This window comes from Andrena cerasifolii, chromosome 7, assembly GCF_050908995.1.
Source record: "Andrena cerasifolii isolate SP2316 chromosome 7, iyAndCera1_principal, whole genome shotgun sequence".
NCBI lineage: Eukaryota > Metazoa > Arthropoda > Insecta > Hymenoptera > Andrenidae > Andrena > Andrena cerasifolii.
Window position 1 is genome coordinate 16,049,555 of NC_135124.1, and position 18,448 is coordinate 16,068,002.

General features: G+C 40.5%; 3 protein-coding genes across 5 annotated transcripts; 1 reads left to right on the top strand and 2 right to left on the bottom strand.

Annotated features, from left to right (window-relative positions):
• Window positions 1-291: 291 nt before the first annotated feature.
• LOC143371301 (sialin) lies at window positions 292-8,010 on the top strand. 2 transcript variants are annotated; one of them, XM_076816295.1, is made up of 12 exons: window positions 292-607; window positions 1,734-2,079; window positions 4,235-4,428; window positions 4,520-4,650; window positions 4,729-4,834; window positions 4,947-5,031; window positions 5,099-5,319; window positions 5,398-5,544; window positions 5,618-5,750; window positions 5,836-6,077; window positions 6,161-6,406; window positions 6,503-8,010. In XM_076816295.1, the coding sequence occupies exons 2-11, from the start codon at window positions 2,055-2,057 to the stop codon at window positions 6,377-6,379; spliced, it is 1,503 nt and encodes a 500-aa protein (XP_076672410.1). In that variant the 5' UTR covers window positions 292-607; window positions 1,734-2,054; the 3' UTR covers window positions 6,380-6,406; window positions 6,503-8,010. The 2 variants fall into 2 exon arrangements, with proteins under 2 accessions (XP_076672410.1, XP_076672409.1); XM_076816294.1 differs by having other exon boundaries at window positions 293-607; window positions 6,161-8,010.
• A 25-nt stretch (window positions 8,011-8,035) lies between these two features.
• Window positions 8,036-10,454, bottom strand: LOC143371321 (uncharacterized). Its single transcript, XM_076816334.1, has 5 exons — window positions 10,070-10,454; window positions 9,212-9,997; window positions 8,662-9,114; window positions 8,534-8,596; window positions 8,036-8,457 (listed from the first exon to the last, which is right to left on the bottom strand). Exons 1-5 carry the CDS (start codon window positions 10,452-10,454, stop codon window positions 8,036-8,038), a joined length of 2,109 nt encoding a protein of 702 aa, XP_076672449.1.
• Window positions 10,455-10,857: 403 nt separating this feature from the next.
• On the bottom strand, window positions 10,858-18,443 carry Lmanii (Lysosomal alpha-mannosidase II). Of its 2 annotated transcripts, none has more exons than XM_076816257.1 (17): window positions 18,301-18,443; window positions 16,376-16,478; window positions 16,201-16,282; window positions 15,860-16,045; window positions 15,590-15,795; window positions 15,370-15,506; window positions 14,578-14,711; window positions 13,609-13,822; window positions 13,338-13,534; window positions 13,063-13,256; window positions 12,705-12,901; window positions 12,415-12,628; window positions 12,229-12,346; window positions 11,892-12,168; window positions 11,572-11,811; window positions 11,322-11,471; window positions 10,858-11,212 (listed from the first exon to the last, which is right to left on the bottom strand). In XM_076816257.1, the coding sequence occupies exons 1-17, from the start codon at window positions 18,409-18,411 to the stop codon at window positions 10,982-10,984; spliced, it is 2,991 nt and encodes a 996-aa protein (XP_076672372.1). In that variant the 5' UTR covers window positions 18,412-18,443; the 3' UTR covers window positions 10,858-10,981. The 2 variants fall into 2 exon arrangements, with proteins under 2 accessions (XP_076672372.1, XP_076672373.1); XM_076816258.1 differs by lacking the exon at window positions 14,578-14,711 and adding an exon at window positions 14,878-15,011.
• Between the last annotated feature and the right edge of the window lie 5 nt (window positions 18,444-18,448).

Genomic DNA, 18,448 nt, shown 5'->3' on the forward strand with positions numbered 1-18,448 from the left:
ACTTCGCAAAGCAGAGTCGAGGATATTTAATATTACCTGTGCGATTTGATGCTGACGTAGACTTCGCGTTAATCTTGAACCGAGTATTTCTTGTGTCACATATTTAAGTAATATTTAACTCGCGCAGGCAACGAGAAACAAACGTAGAAAATTTAAACTTTCAAACAAAAGTTTACGCTGGCTATTGTATCAATATTCGCGCTACATACCCACACACTCAACAGGTGACGCCCGGAGAGGGAAGCTGCGCGTAGAAATTTTTTTCTAATCAGCGGTACGCAGTGGGAAGTTCAGTAACATTTGCGCTACACGCGTGGTAGGTCGTTCGATCGTTTGCAATTTTTGGATACAAAGTATCACATTGTATCCTATTGTGTGATGCAACGCTGGTAAAACATAAATTAGGGTTCTGTTATCTCTCGCGGTATTAAGTTTAACCAGCATGTATACTTACGCGAAAAGCTCGAAAAAAGTGATCAATTTTCTTTTCTACTGTCGACGATAATGGTTTGGAAGGACAGCTTATCCTCCCGTACACCGATTAAAAGGACACGCGCCTGACTGCTTCTTGTCTTATTTTTCGAGGAAGCAGACACGTTTCAGAGAGGTTAGTTTGTACACGACTGATACAAATATTTCGTTTTATGTATATAGATTACTGGATTTACTTTGCATCAGCTGCAATGAATAATCTAAGATATTTATAAATAATCTAAGGTATTAAATAATAGAAATAAACAAAATAATAAACTGCTAATGTCGTAAGAATGTAGTAATATTTATCTGTATTAACACTTGTCTTCTATCATTGACCTCTAAGCAGATGGAATGTGAAATAAAGATTCTGTATGGAATACATTTAATTAAAAAAGTAAATGTATTAACCAAAATTTTCCAAAGTACAATAGTATTTGATAAATTCGTAGACGATTAGCTTTAGGATTTAACGTCAGTAAGGATGTTTGTTCGAATATTAGACGAGTCTTAAATCATTAAACGTTCAATCATTTGTTAATCTCCTTTGACCTAAGGAAAAAAGTGACAACAAGAGATAACTCGTTAGTTCACGTAATTGTTTCGTTCTAAATATATGTCACATTTAAGTATCAATTTCTCCGTATCTCTACAGAAAGGAAGATAAAACACAAATAATCTTGAAAACTATTTCACACATCTAATATCCTAATCTTCGAACTATCTTTGAATACACTTAAATTTATGTCATTTATAGTAACGTTTCTTTCAAATCCCCCTTACTTTCAATATAATCTTCCACCGTTAATATCCCCAATGTATAACCTAAGAAGTTCGATCGAATAAAACGAGACACGAATCAATCAGAAACGTTCCTGCAGAAACACGATGAATCAATAAAAGTACCTACTTAGCCCCGTAAAGCTTTGTTGAAACGTTTATCGCATTGTACTAAAACCAATTGAATGAACAATATTATCGATACGCTGGAAATGATCAGCAGCAGAGCCTTATCGATAAGGCTCTCCATAAATTGCACGTAGATTCCCATCGTGTCTCGATATGTAATCGTCGCGTGATCACCATCATCGCGTATATACAGTGGTATATTCAAATGATTCACACGTCCGCGGAATATCCTCTTTTTATCATGTGCATACACGTCGAACGGAAAATATTGCGTAAGCCCGACCAACTCTAATATCGTTGGAGATTAAATATAGCGTTCAGATATAGCGATAGTATCGTGTCTTTTTCAGCATCTTCGCGGAGGTGTATGATTTCACGTGCGTGGACGTCATCAGCCAGACGAGAGATAAGGCCTGTAACGTCCTTTTATCAGACACAGGGAGAGTATGATGTAATTGGAACGGACCAATAGTTAATCGAAACGATTGAATATCGAAGGCACGTCTGCAGGCCGTCCCCCCGAAGAGTTGTCTGTCGGTCGATAACAGTTAATGGTTATTACCGACGGTCCGGTTCCAATCGACAGAGTCTGTCAGGCCGAACTTTGAAAAGGATCGAGCGCGGTCCCACGCTGGTATAATCTTGCCCAATTGTGCGCATTGATAGACAAAATGGCCATCTTCCGGAAGTTTAATGGTGAGTGGTTTCTTTTTTTTAAACTCTTAATCATGCTCTTAATACTTTTAAATTCGCGCAGCGCGAAGTAATTGCTAAGTAATTTCACGGCGCTCGTTTCTTAAGATTAAGAATATTGTTAAGAATGTTTGATGGCTTGTGGGACATTCTGCATGCAAACGCATTCCTTTCGCGCTCTGCTGTCTTCTTATCATTGTTCTCATATAAACAATTATACCGTCTCAAGTGTCTTGAATGGACTCAGCGAGTAAACTCGAGTTCGAATTCAACGAGATAGATTTCTTGCGTTGTCCTCTGAATATAAATTTTTAACGACTTCGTAACTTTTTTATGTTAAATCCGAGTTTCAAATACATTGTTAGAAGGATTTTAAACACTTGTGAAGATAAGCGTGAAGGTGGACTGATAGGTTTTGTGTAAGTATTGTAATTTCCGACGTCGCGTATGTTCAATATAATTTCGTTAGCACGAGAAACGGGACACAAACCACAAGTACAAACAAGTTACGCAACATTCTAGTAAACAGAAGATGCAAAGTATACATTCATTACTGCTTATTCTGTTGTAGTAACACGATATCCCACGCGTTAATTAATCGCAACAGTTTTAGCTTCTATATAATTCCTACATCGTTCCCTAGTAATTTGCCGCGATGTCATTTCTGTTTAAAATTCCTCTTATTTTCCGCGATGTACGCATGATGCGATTCGTTTTGGCGGGATCCTTCCTAACTGCGTACCAATATTACGGAAATAGCCCAAAGTACGCACATATTTCAGCTACGTATATATAAATAATGTTGGAAATCATAAATGTTTCTTTCGAGAGTAAAATAAAATAAATGGTTTAAAACCTACGTTGAGATTTAGAGAGAAGTTTTTGGTATAAAAATGTTTGACATAGATTTTCACCTGTTGCAGCGCGATTATCATAATATAGTCTAAACTCTAAACAATGTATCGCGCAAAAAATATTGGCCGATCGTCATTTAATGATTACCCCCCCCCCCGTATGCTTGGTCCATTTATTTTATACACAAATACTACTTGGGATTTAAAAAAAAAAAGAATATTCCATCCGCATTACTTATTTTCGAAACCTTCTTCACGCTCTAAATATAAATAACTATCGGGAGTACGAGAACGGAATTGGAATAAAACGATTTTTCTTTTGTTTTAAATTACTTTAATTTAGAATACATAATTTGCTCGTATTAAAGAGAACGACGGTATTTGGAGCAAACAAATGCGTCAGTTCTCACTGAAATTTATTGGAAGACAAAGGTCAAGCTTCTCAATTGAATCGCGTTGCACCGTTCACCGTTAATGCGTATATGTACACTGAATACTGAAAATGCCCATCTATTGTAAATGCTTGATCGGCAGACTTCGGAAATGACTGGAATGTTAAATATAGCTTAATATCCAAAATTTTTGTTAACCATTATCAGTAGACTGCTATTTTCCCAAGCAGAGCCTGTTACAGTATTAACACTAGATCTACCAAGGGGGGTCAAAATTACTTGTTTGGCATTTCTTCTAATCATTACTCATTTCCAGTACATTTTGTTTTCTAAAATTTCATAAGACTTTTTCTAAAATATGTAAATAATTAATTCTGTAAAATAGTTTTGATCTTCGTTGGTTTTTTCTTTAAAATTTATATGTAGTACACCTACATATACCGAGGTGGGTCATTTTCACCCCTCACGGGACGCTGGTAAATTTTTAGTTTCAGAAGTTTCTTGTATTATTTTCGTATAGTTCAAATATATTTTTAGAAAACTAAGTATATTTTCATACATATACGATGTACAAAAAGTGGTACATGTAATAAATGAGTCTGTGGTACATGAAACGAGTCTGCTAAAATAATTGTAACTTGTAAAAAATGTCTTTGAATTTTATGCGTAATTATTTTCAAAATTACTATCGTTATTATATTATTATTATTATTTTTATATTATTATACAGTTTATATGCAATTTTCGCTCATAAAATAGGAAAATATATAAAAAAAAAATAAAATGCAATGTTTTTTCTTAAATGACTTGTTAATTTAAAAAACAAGTCATTTTGAACCCTCTGGTAGAAGTAGGTATACGTCAATCGTTGGTTGTCCTAGTGTTAAATACCTATCCATGCATATATTACAGAGAAAGTACCCCGAAGAGGAATCCTAGGGGCGATGATGTTTTTAGCCTGTATGTTTTCGTACATGATTCGCACAAATCTATCCATTACTATTGTCGCTATGGTAAATGCAACCAGCAAAAGTGGCAGCAGTGGCCCAGCTTGTACTGTCGCAGCCGCTAGTAATAGCAGTAACAAAACTACCGAGCTTAAAGACGTAAGCATTCTTAGGGATCTTCTGTTTGTAAAGATATTAAATAGTAAAACATGTCGAAGAAAAGAGTGTCTCACATGTGTACACCTTTTAGTTTGGTGAACGATACGAATGGGACCAGCCTACGCAAGGTCTTTTACTCGCAGCCTACTTTTGCGGGGTTCTTCCAGGAAGCATACCTGCTGGTCTTTTAGCCGAGAAGTACGGGGGGTCTAAAGTAGTAGCGTAAGTAGATTCCCATTATGCATAATACTATAGTTAGAGTACGTACCTTGCCATTAAAACCATTAAATGCTAATATAGATTTGCAACACTAATACCAGCAGTATTAAACCTTCTGATGCCTTGGGCTTCTGGTCTTCATTATGGTTTGGTATTGGTACTTCGCTTCCTGATGGGTTTCTTTGGAGTAAGTGGTCCACTAAACTCTATTCCTTTGAAAGTGTACATAATATTATTACACATAATTTTTCTGTATTTTGGGAGAAATACACTTCGACTAAGACCGAGCGAATTTTCAGGGGGCAGTGTATCCTGCTCTTCACGCCATGATTGCTAGATGGGTTCCGCCTAGTGAAAAGGGAATGTTTGTGTGGACGATGCAAGGTATAGCTATCGTAAATACACTAATTAATGCACTAAACAGAATATGTAAGATAACGTTTCTTTTAAGGTGGCCCTTTTGGCACAGTAGTAACATTCGCTTTATGCGGCCAAGTAATCAGTGCTTTCGGGTGGAAGTCTGCGTATTACGTTACAAGCGGAGTCATACTGGTCTTTTACGCTCTGTGGGTTTATCTCATATATGATACGCCCGACCAACACCCGGGAATTACAGAGAAAGAAATAACTTACATCAGAGAACAGATAGGTACAAGCGTTTCTAAACAAAAGGTGAGTCGGAGGCTTTGAAGTTCAAATTAATTATTACGATAAACATGTTTCTCTTGACGCATCATTTCCAAATTGTAGGCGCCACTGCCTCTGAGGTCTGTCGCCACATCTGTACCATTTATAGCCCTGCTATGGGCACATTTTGCCAACATGTGGGGCATCTACTTCATAGCTACTAACGGACCAAAGTACACTTTAGGAGTTCTTGGTTTCGATATGAAATCGGTACGGTTCTACTTACGTATTTTCAAACTGCTTTCTGCACACTGAATTATAAAGTTTCTTAAATCATCTTCAGGGAGGATCAATTACGGGATTACCGTATATAGCTAGACTTGGAGCTGGAGTATTATTCGCCGCGGCTGGTGATTACGTACGAAGGAAGAACATGTTAACTTTAGGATGGATTCGAAGGATATTCATGATCTTCTGTAAGTAAATTTCAATAATAACCGATGTGAAGCTTGTTTAAATAATGAAAATTTGTAGCAGAAATCTTGTTCTCTTTTTTAATAGCGCACATAGGACCTGCTGTTGCTCTAATAGTAATGACATACGCCGGTTGCGACGCGGTAACTGCAATGGTCATGTTAATAGTGGCGTTAACGTTCAATGGTGCTGCATGCCAGACTAGTTTGCAGAATCATCAAGATCTTGCTCCAAACTTTGCTGGTTCTTTATACGGGATCATGAACACTTTCGGGAGTTTCCCCGGATTTATTATTCCATCAGTTATCGGCGCTCTGACGAGCGAGAGGGTACGTTTAAATTTAAATTTACCATCCGGCTTAATAGCGTTTCTAGCCAGTGTGATGCAAAGTGTCTTTTATCGTTTTTGTAGAACGGAATAGAAGAATGGCGTATTATGTTCTGGCTCTCGTCAGGGATATTTATCTCAGCAACAATACTGTTCTGGCTCTTCGGTTCAGCAGAGATTCAACCGTGGAATGATTTAAATCGATACAACGCAGCGAATCTTGCCGCGGAGGAAAAACAGATGACTGAGCTACCTGTTAAGGAGTTACAGACGGAGGACGAGGAAGAGAATGAGCGTCTGTAATTTTATAGGAATAATTTATAAATCATGGTAGGCATCGAATTCAACTTACAAATTTACTACTTAAAAGCTGCATTTTTTGAAGGTCGAAAGTGAACTATTTTTTACGTATTTATTGCAATATAGGGAAATATATTGATACAGGAACTCAGTTTCCGGAGGTACGTACAAACACGATAGACTTGTCTGTGATTATTCTATATAATTGCTTGGGTAAACCTGATTGAGATTCGCCTGCAGATAGATCGAATTTACATAACCCCGGTTGTATAATACGACTGGTACAATTGTTCATGCGATACACCTTAATGCAGGCAGTGATTGCAGCGGCACTATAATACGCCGAAAGAACGAGAAATGTGTGTAATGATTATACAGTTCCATTCTGCAGTAACTCATTATTTTATTTATCAGTGATGGATGTCCCGACTGATCCAATATTTTCGATGTTTCAGTTTTTATTTTAAAGTACGTATCTTACTGAAGCTTCAAGTTCAAATCTCGACTTATTGCCCATTCAAATTTCAGGATTTTTGACACGAGGTGCTTTTATTATCACGTAGCAGTATTTTAGAAATTTTTCTAAGAATATACTAGCTATTTATGGGAATATTTTTGCAGAAATCTTTTTTACTTTTACACTTTATACCGATGGATGGAAACACTCGGTGGCAACGGTGCCATAATTTAGTTTCTGAACAAGTATTTGTACATTGACAATGCCATTTCTCACTTAGATTTAAATGTACAAATACCGAAGCATATTCGAATTGCCATTGGAATATTTGAAAAGAACAATATCACGCCGAAACGAGAAAAATACTCTTGACCGCGTTTCTTGATTTCGTGCCAAATCATACGTCGTGTATTTAATTAGAATCAATGTGGGTCATGGTAACGCGTAATGCTTGACGTCAGTCATATCTTGGCATTGCCGTCGGCCATTTGCTACGCCTTTCGTGTCACAACTGTATTATTATAATGGCAGTGACATTTCATTCATGTTGTACATAAGTCGTGTCGTATATGTGAAAAAAACGAGGAATATTAAGCAGTGAAATAAAAATGTGCGGGTGAATGAGAGAGACCAATTTAATTTAATGTGGCGTTTGATTCATTACTAAACTCGTATAAAAGAGTGTGTGTGCGTGTGTTGACTTTACATATGAAAGTGTGGTAACAGCAATACCATGTTTTACTGAAAAGAGAATCTTTATAAAGGCTGCTTCAGACACGTCCAGTAATTTAGTCGATTAGCAAGTAATTTAGTAACTTACCGTGTGTGGACACCAAAACTTCGTCGAGTAGTTTAGTAAACCAATAGTAAATTACTAAATTACTCGCCACTCGACTAAATTACTGGACGTACCTGAACCAGCCAGCCTTAAGCGACAGCGCCAATTTAAATTATCGAAGACATGGGCGATTTTGTTTCTTTCACCACACTTCGTTTGAGATTTGCTCTCGAAATATAATTATACGTATGCTGTATGTACGCTGTTACTCAAACGTACATTATAAGGAATTTCAGAGAAGTGTTTTTGAATGTGACGTGCATAGAGTGCTCTGTAAATACACACAAGCATTGTATATGCATTTATTTCTGTCAATTATTAAACGTATAAAAAGAAAAAGGACTCCGATAAATTATATTGATCCTCAAGCATCGGAGCTCGGAGAGATACGTATAGGGATAATTTTAAAACCATCGCCGCGCGATTTCGTTTGAGTCTGTGGAGAGTTACATTTATTTTGGCTACTCGTTTTCGGCAAATGTAGTTTGCAGTAAGGTTTACAAGTTTGCTGCGTGCAGAACATCGTGTGTTGTCCGAACGCTTTATCAGCGATGCTACTCCTACTGGAACTTGTATCCCAGTTTGAAGGAACACAGTTATGTGCGCTTTCTTTAAGAGTACAAGACTCTTTGAAACTTTGCAGCGAGGTGGCGGTGCAGGTTTCTTGATTGCAGAATGTAGCCTTCAGTATTTGCAAAGCATTTGCAGCATCCGCGGCCAAAGTGCTACGAAAGCATAGTGAATTTTGGTTCGATGAAATTGTAGTTCGACTTGTACTGATGGATTCTGTTAAATACGATAGAACGCCACTATATTCGACGGAAAGCACGCGACAACGATTCATGATAAATTAATTTTATACCTTTCATCGAGCATGGCTTCATGAAAGTGGCGTCAATGATGTGAGACCATTCGTTGATGGAAGCTAGAAGATGATAGTTAAATAAATGCTCCTTGGTGGACAGCGATTATGAAAATAAGTACGCGTACCTTGTGGTTTAATCTTGTTTTCAGGCTGTAGGAATACATTAATTGTTTCGCTAGATTCTCCAGCAGAATATTTCGAGGTACAAATGAGTGGTAATGGTGGTGGTGGCTGGGCTTTAGCCACTGGTGGACAAGATGGTAGGAGACCCTTCTTATCTTTTTCAGACGCCTTGGTTACAATGTAACAGGGCTTGTACGCTAACAATATGTCCTGGGTGCGAAGCACTTTGGTATCCTGCCACGGGGCACCCACGTCGTCCTGATCCATTAAACACGCTTGGCACATTGATGGTCTTCTGCAAACCGAACATATCAGATCTCCGGATTCCTTTCTTCTCTTCACTTCGTAGATCCCAGCTAGACTTGTCTGAGTGTAAACCGTCTCAGTTTCCTTCTTTGTCATCGACTCTAGAATCTTCTTTCTCCTTTGCTCCAATTTCTTATCTATTGGCTTAGCTAAAATCACAGAAGATACCATGAAAACTGTGACCTATTTTAAATCATCTCGTATTCAAACACACTATCGTTCAAACTATTAAAAAACGGTACTAACGCTTTGATTCCTTTTGCAGTTCCACAAGCCTACTGACTATGATCATTGTCCGCCGGAGGACCGCTGCTATAACGTTCTTCACTGCCTTTGAAGCATTCCTAGACACATTATCGCAAACTATTTGCAATATGTCGTTCATCAGGGGCACGACTACGATCGACGCCTCCAGAGGATCCACGATCATAGTGGCCCTCAGCCTCCGCAACACGTCCGCCTCTTTCTCCTCGTGCAACTTGGCCGCTATAGTTTGCGTGATCTGCTCCCTCTTGGGAAGTCTGATTCTATCCGCGCTCTTGTCGATAATCTCGTCCATTATATCCTCTATTACCGTCCCAGCTTCGACGCCTCTCGAAATGCACTCCTCCAGCAAGTCCGAAATCATATTCCTCGTCTTCATATAACCGGACAGAAGCGTCGTGTTAGATTTCTTTGGCTCGCAAGTCAATTCAGTTTGCGTCTCACGGTCAGAAATAAGAGTGTTCGTGTGATAATTGAATCTGAGGCGAGTCTGTGTCTCTTTATCAGCTGCCTCCGCCTCCCTCTGACTACCCGGATCGACTATCCAGAGTGCACGCGCTGTTAAGAAGCGCAAAACGTCGGCGATCTCCATCTGCGCCTCCTCCTCGCTGCTCAACGTAAACTCTAACTTCTCCAGCTCTTCTTCCTCTACGTCCTTAGACAATCGATCTATCACAGCATCTTGCAGTGCCTCGGGAGGGAAGCTGTTGAACGTTGCCGTTGCGTTGGTTTTCTTCAGCATGGGCATGAGAATCTCGTTCATGGACGCTGAATGGAATACGAATGTGGATCAGCGATGGGAATTAAAAAACGAGATTAGTAACCTGCAGAGCTACGTACTCAGGATGTCTTTGAAGTACTTCAAGGGTGGACATGGCGAGCTCATGTACATAGTTTGCGAAGCTTCATCCCGATGCTCGATTGAGATTTGAACGACTGGCATCCCTCGTAGATACGTCTGGTTTTGGGCATCTTGTTTAGATCTCTCTTCTGATGCCAACTCCACTTCTGCCACTAACTCAAGCTCCTGCTCTGGCTCTTTGGAGTCTATAAATTGCCTATGAGTGAAGGACCTCCTGTACACGATTTTGTCAGCATCGAGGGCCAAGGATGTCTCCGACGTAGAAGACAGAGTAGCTGTGTTTGAAATCTCTCTGATTGTTGCGTCTTCCTCCGGAGTCACCGTGATGAGGGTTTGGGCCCACGCGTCACCTTCCGATGCCATCTGCTACGCAAGGGGCACGAAACATGGCAAATGAAATTCATGATCAGTTTCGCTACTCCGATATTCATTTAAAAAACTACTCAATCTGTGATTGAGAATTCTGTTCGTCAAAAGGGCTCGTCCCCTCCTCAACTCGATTTCGATTCGACGAAAAAACACCTTTGTTATCCCAAGAGGGCATTTCAGACTTCCCTCAGCGGCTTCTCTGTAGCTCAAGGAACTGTTCGTAGACTTTGCGACGGAGAATTTTGCATTGTAAAAAGGTTATAAATTACGTTACGTGTCAAAGGCGATGACAGTTGTTCACACATACGACCTCCATAAAACACTTCACAATGAAACGTTTCAACTTTCGCTTTTAGAAACTTTTCATTGGAAAATGGGAGAATAATAGGTTCCGCAATATTTCCAATGATTATTTATTACATCGCTCTTTTAATACAAGGACTAATATGTGCATTTCATCTTACAGAAAATATCACAACGTTGAAGTTACATATAATATAAAAATCTCATTCGCGTCCAAATTAAATGTTTCGTGGTGCTGTTTTAACAATAAACGTTCGTATTTCCATTGGTTTTAAAAGAACGTTCGTAACACCTTCTCCGATTTCTACCAGAGGAGTGCTAGTCCCCTGTGTTTGAAGCACATCGTTTGTTTCCGCTTCCCACTTCATACGATCCATATCTTTCAACCACTGATTCCCACCCAACGTGGTTTCCTCGATAGATAAGATTGTAAAGGTTGAGAATAGATCCTGCAGCAACAGAAATTACAATTATAATATAAATTGAAAGTACTTCTCGCTGAGCATTTAGTTTAAATATAAAAATACCAATTAAATAACTAAAGGAAAGAAAAGGTACCTGAATATTAATGTCTACAGGTTTCGATAAGTTCTCCGTTTCACCCACTTCAAAAATGTGTTCCAGTCTCAGCAAGATGGTACCATCTTTCCATGGCTCCAGAGTTAGGATGTGCACGTTTGGCGGCAGCTTCCTGGCAAGACCTGACCCCTGAGAGCACAGAAATACAATTGCCCAGTTTCTCCCACTCACACTAGGTAACTACAGAAACGGCCCTCTAACATTTTATCTAGTATCCAAGCATACTTACTTCAGAGGTGGACGCGTCTGCCATTACCGAGCCGTTCGTTATCGGTGTAATAAGCGTCCACGGTCGAAGCAGCATTTTAAGGGTCAAGGCTTTTTCCTTCATCGCAAACTCGTCTGAGTCTCTTATACTGCCGCCGACTACGTAGTGCGAACCCCTGACTACCAAACCTTCCCCAAACGCAGTCTCGTTGAGAGCTTCGCCCACACCGAATGCGTCGTCTCTTAAGAGTCTTCTATGAAGCTGTAAGGTATTTAATTAAGTCACTTCTGCGTGCGTTTCTCTTTATTTCCTATACTATAACGTGTTTATCTAATTCTCACCATTAATTCGATTTCTCCATCCCTCAGACTGGTCCCGCCCTCGGCCCGGTCAGTTAGCACGCTGAGTTTCAGCAACTTCTCCTCGTCCTTCAAGGAGATCTTAGCAGTCACCGGGTAGTAGTTACCAGACACTTCTTCCTGCAGCGTTAAGCTCCACGTCGGGCGATAATTCCTCGTCCGTTTCAGCATCTCGCGACCGTTGCTGTCCGTGTAAAATTCTCCCGAGGAATTCAAGCTGCTATGGTACTTTGTTATAACTTCTTTGCCGATACTGTCCCTAGAATCGCATTCGATATAGCACTCGTAGATCTTGGTGAATAATTACCCGGTTGCTTACTTAACGGGCGTCGGTCCAACGAGCCAATCGAACTCCACGTACTCCTTTCCATTGTAAATTCGAATCACCTGGCTGATCCAGTCGTTGATGGTTTGGTGAATTTCACTTACCACTGGGCCTGCAGGGGAAGAGAGTCTGGCTCGTTAATCGAACATTTCGATGGACGACTTTTAAGTAGAATATTACCTGTGTAGATTTTGTGAGAGCCAGGTTGCATGAAATTCTTGGTGGAGGCTGTTCTGGGTCTGAAGATGTACGCGCCTGAGGATCGGTTTTTAAATACTTTATTATTCCCCTCCATGCCTTCGTAGTAATGGAAAGATTGAGCTAGGCTCATATTCTGCTGCTTCTTCCACTCCACGACCACTTGACCATCATCGTTGATGAACACGTTGTAGAACTGAAAAAGGAATCGATTCTCTTGTTATCCGCCGATCTTCATCTTCCCCTCGGGAAATTAGAACGAAAGTTGGCACCTCGTTGCCGATGGGTGCTACTGAATCGACTTGCTGGTAAGGACTCTCCGATCTCTGCAGGACCTTGTAGGATTTGTAGCCCAGAGCTGGCAGCATTGCGAGGAATACCAGTTCCTGGGTTGCTCTGCTCCTTCTTCCAGGTATCTTTCGCACGGGATCGGGAATGGGCACCAATTGCGAAGTAACATCACTGTCATCTTAAAACAAATATTCCAAATCTCAGAGCTTTATAGTCTCCGTAATCACGAATTGACTAGTGCACTCTCAGGGAGGCAATCGAATCTTCTTAATTTTTTTAAAACAAACACACAGGCGTATAAACTTTCTGTTTTATAATATTAAGATTGTTGCTACACACCTTTCAAATCTACAACTGAGTACGTCCCTTCTCGGACTGGAAGACGAATGGGCGTTACGATTTTATGACTCAGAGGGTTGTAGATCGTCAGCATGAAATCCCCATCCTCCGTGTACTGGCAGGAGCTAATGTTTAATTGCATGCAAGAGTGCATATCTTGCGGCAACGGTTCACTCCCGCTTGCTTTCCATTTCCTGGCGCATTGAACGAAGTCGTGGATGATTATAAATCAAACGACATCCCAAAAACACACCGGTGGATACCATCCTCTTTACCTTATAGCTTCCGAGACAATGTTAGTCCCATGTTGCATACTATCGTACAACAAACGTGCATAATCATCGGCGACAAGCTGCTTCTCGGTTCCAGTTACTGCGTCGTGGTGCTGCATCACGCCCATCGCTTCGCGGAAATGTTCCAACTGCTCGTCGTACTTCCCCAAAGCAGTCAGTACAGACAGCTGTTTGGATATCTGAAACGTCCGTTTCGTTAAAATCATTCTACGCAATGGCTCTGGAATTAATTCAAGCAGATTGTCACTCTTACTTGCAGCAGATTGTTCCCCATTCTTTCAAAGAATTTGATCGCCGGTCTGGAGGAGAAGTAACCGGTCCAATAAGAGTGAGGATCACTCGCGTAGGGGAAGAAGTCGTCGGTTTTCGTTGACCATTGAAGATTCGCGTCGTGCACTGCTTTCAAGTAGCACGACGGCGTTGAGTAAATTATATTCACTTCCGAGCCACGCTTTTCCCTCACGTATCTGTTAAATACGAATCGATCCACCTTAAGAGCTGCTGTTACCTTTTAAATACGAGTATAATCACTCGAATAGCTTGAACTGAAACTGCGCAGGCGAGGGAAATAATTTACTTGGCGTTGTTATTGGAAATCTGGTCCTTATTTCGTTTGGCTAAGGGGCATTCAGCAACAAGTCTGGAACGCCTGAAGCACGGCAACGCGGTGATGAACGGGGCGCGTTGCGTGGGTCAGTAAGCGGCCGTCCTTAAATTACGTAAGGGTAATTTTTGCCATTTCTCAAACCCCTCTCCTCGCGTAATATTTATTACATTTCATTTTCTTAGTTATCAAAATTCTTTTAAAGGTTTACGTAATTTATTTAACTCGGTTTTGTGTATGCGATGAAACATCGTTTTTAGGCTGAAAATTACTTTAAATTAATATTTCGTAACACGCTACCTGACTCCCCCTAATGCCGTCGGACCAGAGAGGGACAAAAAATATTTTAAATAAAAATGTACACAAATTTTTGTTTAAAAAAATTTCTTGCGCATCTCTGCCTCGGAGTGGCCACCGTATTGCCGTGCCTCCAGGCGTTTCTGAGCGGAACTTTTAGAGCAGTTCTAAATAAAATAAGGAAGCCTGCACCGCAATTTCGGTGCCGTTGATTTCCGTCACATTTTGTCGCGTGGAATCATCCAGTTTCTTCCTCTACCACCTGTTGCCGAACACTGTAGACGTAAAGTGTAATTATCGCGCTAACTGATTATCTTTTACCTGATTAGCCTGTCCAAGTTCGTGAACCACATTTCAGCTTGCTGGTAATTAAAATCATTGCCCATCGTGAGGATAATGTTATTAGTCCTGTAGGCCGCGGCCTGGTGACGCGAGTATTCTAAAAATTTGCCGACCTGTCGACAGCGCAGTAGGTTTTACTCACCCGCGAACAGACACAGGGTGCGATTAGAGCCATAAGACCTTTATCCTCCTTCCCTTCTGGGCGCAACTCGTGCCGGGGTCGATTCTCCTTCACTTTTATTCTTTTAAGAAACGAAACTGAGCTAGCTAAATTAATACCTGATCAGCTTGTCCAGATTAGCGAAGTACATTTCTGCTTGCTGGTAAGTAAAATCTCCTCCCATCGTTAACATGACGTTATTCGTGCGGTACGCTCCGGTTTGCCCAGCCACAAAATGCATAAAATTGCTGATCTGTTTCGCAAGAGACATCGTTGTCAATCGACGACGGCTTAGAATTCGTCACGGCACAATCGTGACGTTTAATTAAGGAATTATGCTCCGCATTGGGCCGTTCCTTTTACAATCAAAGCTGAGGGACGGTTTCAAAGCAACTACCGAAGCTTTCTAATTAGCCAGAAGCGGGTGTATTAATTGCAACCCCGCGCAGTTACCAAAAAGGAAAGAAGTACGAGGTCTATGAGCACATTCGCTACGCTTGGACTCACAGTCTGCAAATTAAATCTCAACCGAGTTTTCGTTAAACGCACTGTCGTTGAATGTTAATTTGCAGAGTATGATCCGTAAGGGAGTTACACCATGAATTACCCACCCTCTCGTCGACGTTATAGTCTGGACTGTTAGGATCGTCAATTATCGGCTCGTCCGCGCATAATACGTCGAAGCAGAAGCCAGGCGGTGGCGAATAAGTGTTGTACAATGCGACCGTGAACAAGTTTGCGCGCGATCCTGTAACGATGTTCATAATTAAGTTCGCAAAGGGGGTGATCTTCCACTTCTCGAATTAATTAAGGCAACTGCTAAGTGTCCACCTAAATTTGGACTTCCTTTCCATATAAACTCCATGGTTCTCTCCGCGATCCTTGCGTTCTTGTCCTGGTAATCTAAACGACCGAAGAACATGCCGTCGAATCCCAATTGCGCGAACATGGATGCTTGCTCCCTCGAGTGACCGAAAGGATCTATCTGCCATCCTATGCGCGGCGTCGCGCAGCTCCCGAAGGTATCGTTAAGCCGTCTGAAGAAATGGGCGTAGAACTAGTCACTTCGGGGCTGGCTTACCCCAATTCAATTTCGCATACCTGAAGCCCCAAGTGTATTGATCGACCATAGAGTGATAGTGAGTAACCGCCTCGTCGTTCATGCTCCATCCACCACCGATTATCTCCAATCTCCCTTGATAGATCAGAGTCCTCACGTCTTCTTTCACCCTGTCGCTTTGGCGTTGCCACCATTTCCACAAGAAAGAAGACTCCACGTAGATAAACCTGGCACAGAGTATAATTGCACAGGTACCTTCTGAACGTTTTGTAACGTGAAACAAAGTGGAAGGTATTTCTTGGACACTTTGCAACGACTGAGGAGTTCGAGTGTTGGTAGTAGTCGTAATTGTGATGTGTAATTAGGGGATGGTTATAATTACCTCCTTTCGGGATTGGCTAGTAAAGCTTGAACAACGCTGTCCAGAATGTACTGCACTCCTGCTAGCTGTATTCTTGATTGACCTTTATTAGAAAATAGGAACAGAAAGGTGGCATTTTTATTTGTGTTAGGAATACTTGTTAGATTACATAATAAGTGTCTTTGAGCACACTCACTCCCGAAGTAGTACTGGTCGATGGTTTTCAGCCAACCGACGTCGTCGTGAGTATGGGCAACTAAATGGATATTTAATTTCTTCGGGTCCACCGCGGAGCATGACTAGCACACAGAATGCATTAAAGAAATCTTAAAAATTCGCTCGAGTCCATATTGAAGCATTGCAACTTCTTGATACAGTGGCTCGTTAAAAAATAATACAAACGTAGCGATAACAGGAGGCTTATATTCGCAATTAACAGTAGAGCGTCAATTATCCGAATCTCGATTAACCGAACCGTGGATTATTCGAAGCAGTGGTGCATTATCGCTTTCCCCACCACTTCTTCGAACCAGTGCAGCGGTACCGATTGATTGATTGACTTTTGCGTAATATAAATTCGCGCAGTAGTTCTTTTGTATTTAATAAGTAATTTTAGGTGTAATTCCTATAGCTATAAACTGTATTCCTATAGTTAGAAACTGTGTAAAGTACATGCATGTTTCATTCTCCGAACAATTCGAATTTCCGAACCACCTCGGTACCTTACGAAATACTTCTCTAATAATTGTAGCTTAAACAACGAGCTCGGCACAGTGCTGGCAGCACTAACACATTACGGGTTCACAATATCGTTTGAACATAGTTTTTAAACGGTTAATAACCACCAACTTGGAGCACGATTCGTCATGGAAATGACTGAATTAGCAGGTACCACATGCATCCACATTACAGGCATTGTATTACATTTGTTTACACTTCACGTTACTGTATAAACATCGAAACGTATGCCTACCCATTGATGCAGGAACAAGCGACAGGCGTCAAAAATCGAAATATGTAAAATATTTATTTATTTCAGTTACCAGCCGAAAACTGTGGTTTCCATCACATTTAACTGTTTGTAGCTCATAGCTACGTTAACCGATTTCGATGAGAAGCATGTATACAACTTACTTAGTTCATTACAGACTCAGATAACAAAGTTGACGAGGCGACCTTCACTATTTTCTTGGCTATCCCGATCAATCGCATTTTTTTCAAAAAGCCGTGACAAGTCACTAGTGAAACTGTTGTTCAAATTTTCACAAAAAAATATATAATTAAAATAGTAAATAAATATTTGGACTTATTTTACAAAGGTTCGGTTTCCTTAATATTTATGGAATTACAGAAATATAACGAAATAAAATATACTGTATCTATACAAAACCAAATAAATGAAATCCGCACAAAATATAAATCTTTTACAGTGGTAGCAAATTATAAATCTTTATTCCATTTAGTACTTTTTCTTCAGAAAATATGAAGATTAGTTTCTACAGTAATGAGTGAACTGTTACCTACCACAATATGCTTGTGTCCGAGGCGATTTCAAGTCAAAAGGTTAATGCATATAAAACCTGTGTGTTAAATTTAAAAACCGGTTTTTAAATTTCACAAAATTTATAAATAAAAACCGATTTACAAACCCAGTTTTTTTTTTAAACCGACAAACCCTACAAGTCATCTAGTAAACTAATCCTTCCAGCTTCTAAAAAAACTCAAGTCCTTTGGACCAATTTTAAAAAAGTTATTCTGTTTTAAAAGTGTCGCGATACTTTTGCCCAACAGTGCATTATACACCTGCTTCGTTAATTTCTAAATTTCTACCTACAAAAGCCTCGACTTGCCAACGTTTCTCTATAGAGATAGCGCATAATAACAGAAATGCATGAAACTCTTCAAATTGTGTCCACCGTGCATGAATTCTCTTTAAATACTTCAATCACCCTTTCATCCCCTACTTCGGCTTCATCGTAATTCGATCAGTGTACGTTCCAGCCGTGCCGTTTTAGGCGTACAATAAGAACTGAATCTCGACGACGGAGAACAAACTAACGCCCATGTTTCGCCAGTTTCAGGAGACCGTGACACCATGGTATTGGCAATTGCTTCACGTACCTGGTAGCCGCACGTTTCGCCAGCCGTTCCCCTTGGTATGCTCGCCGCTTCCTCACGGCCGAGGAGCAGCACGGCGCACACCAGCGCGAGCAAGAAGCCAGACCGCGACATAGCCGAGCACTGGCCGGGATGCCTTCAGTCACAACTA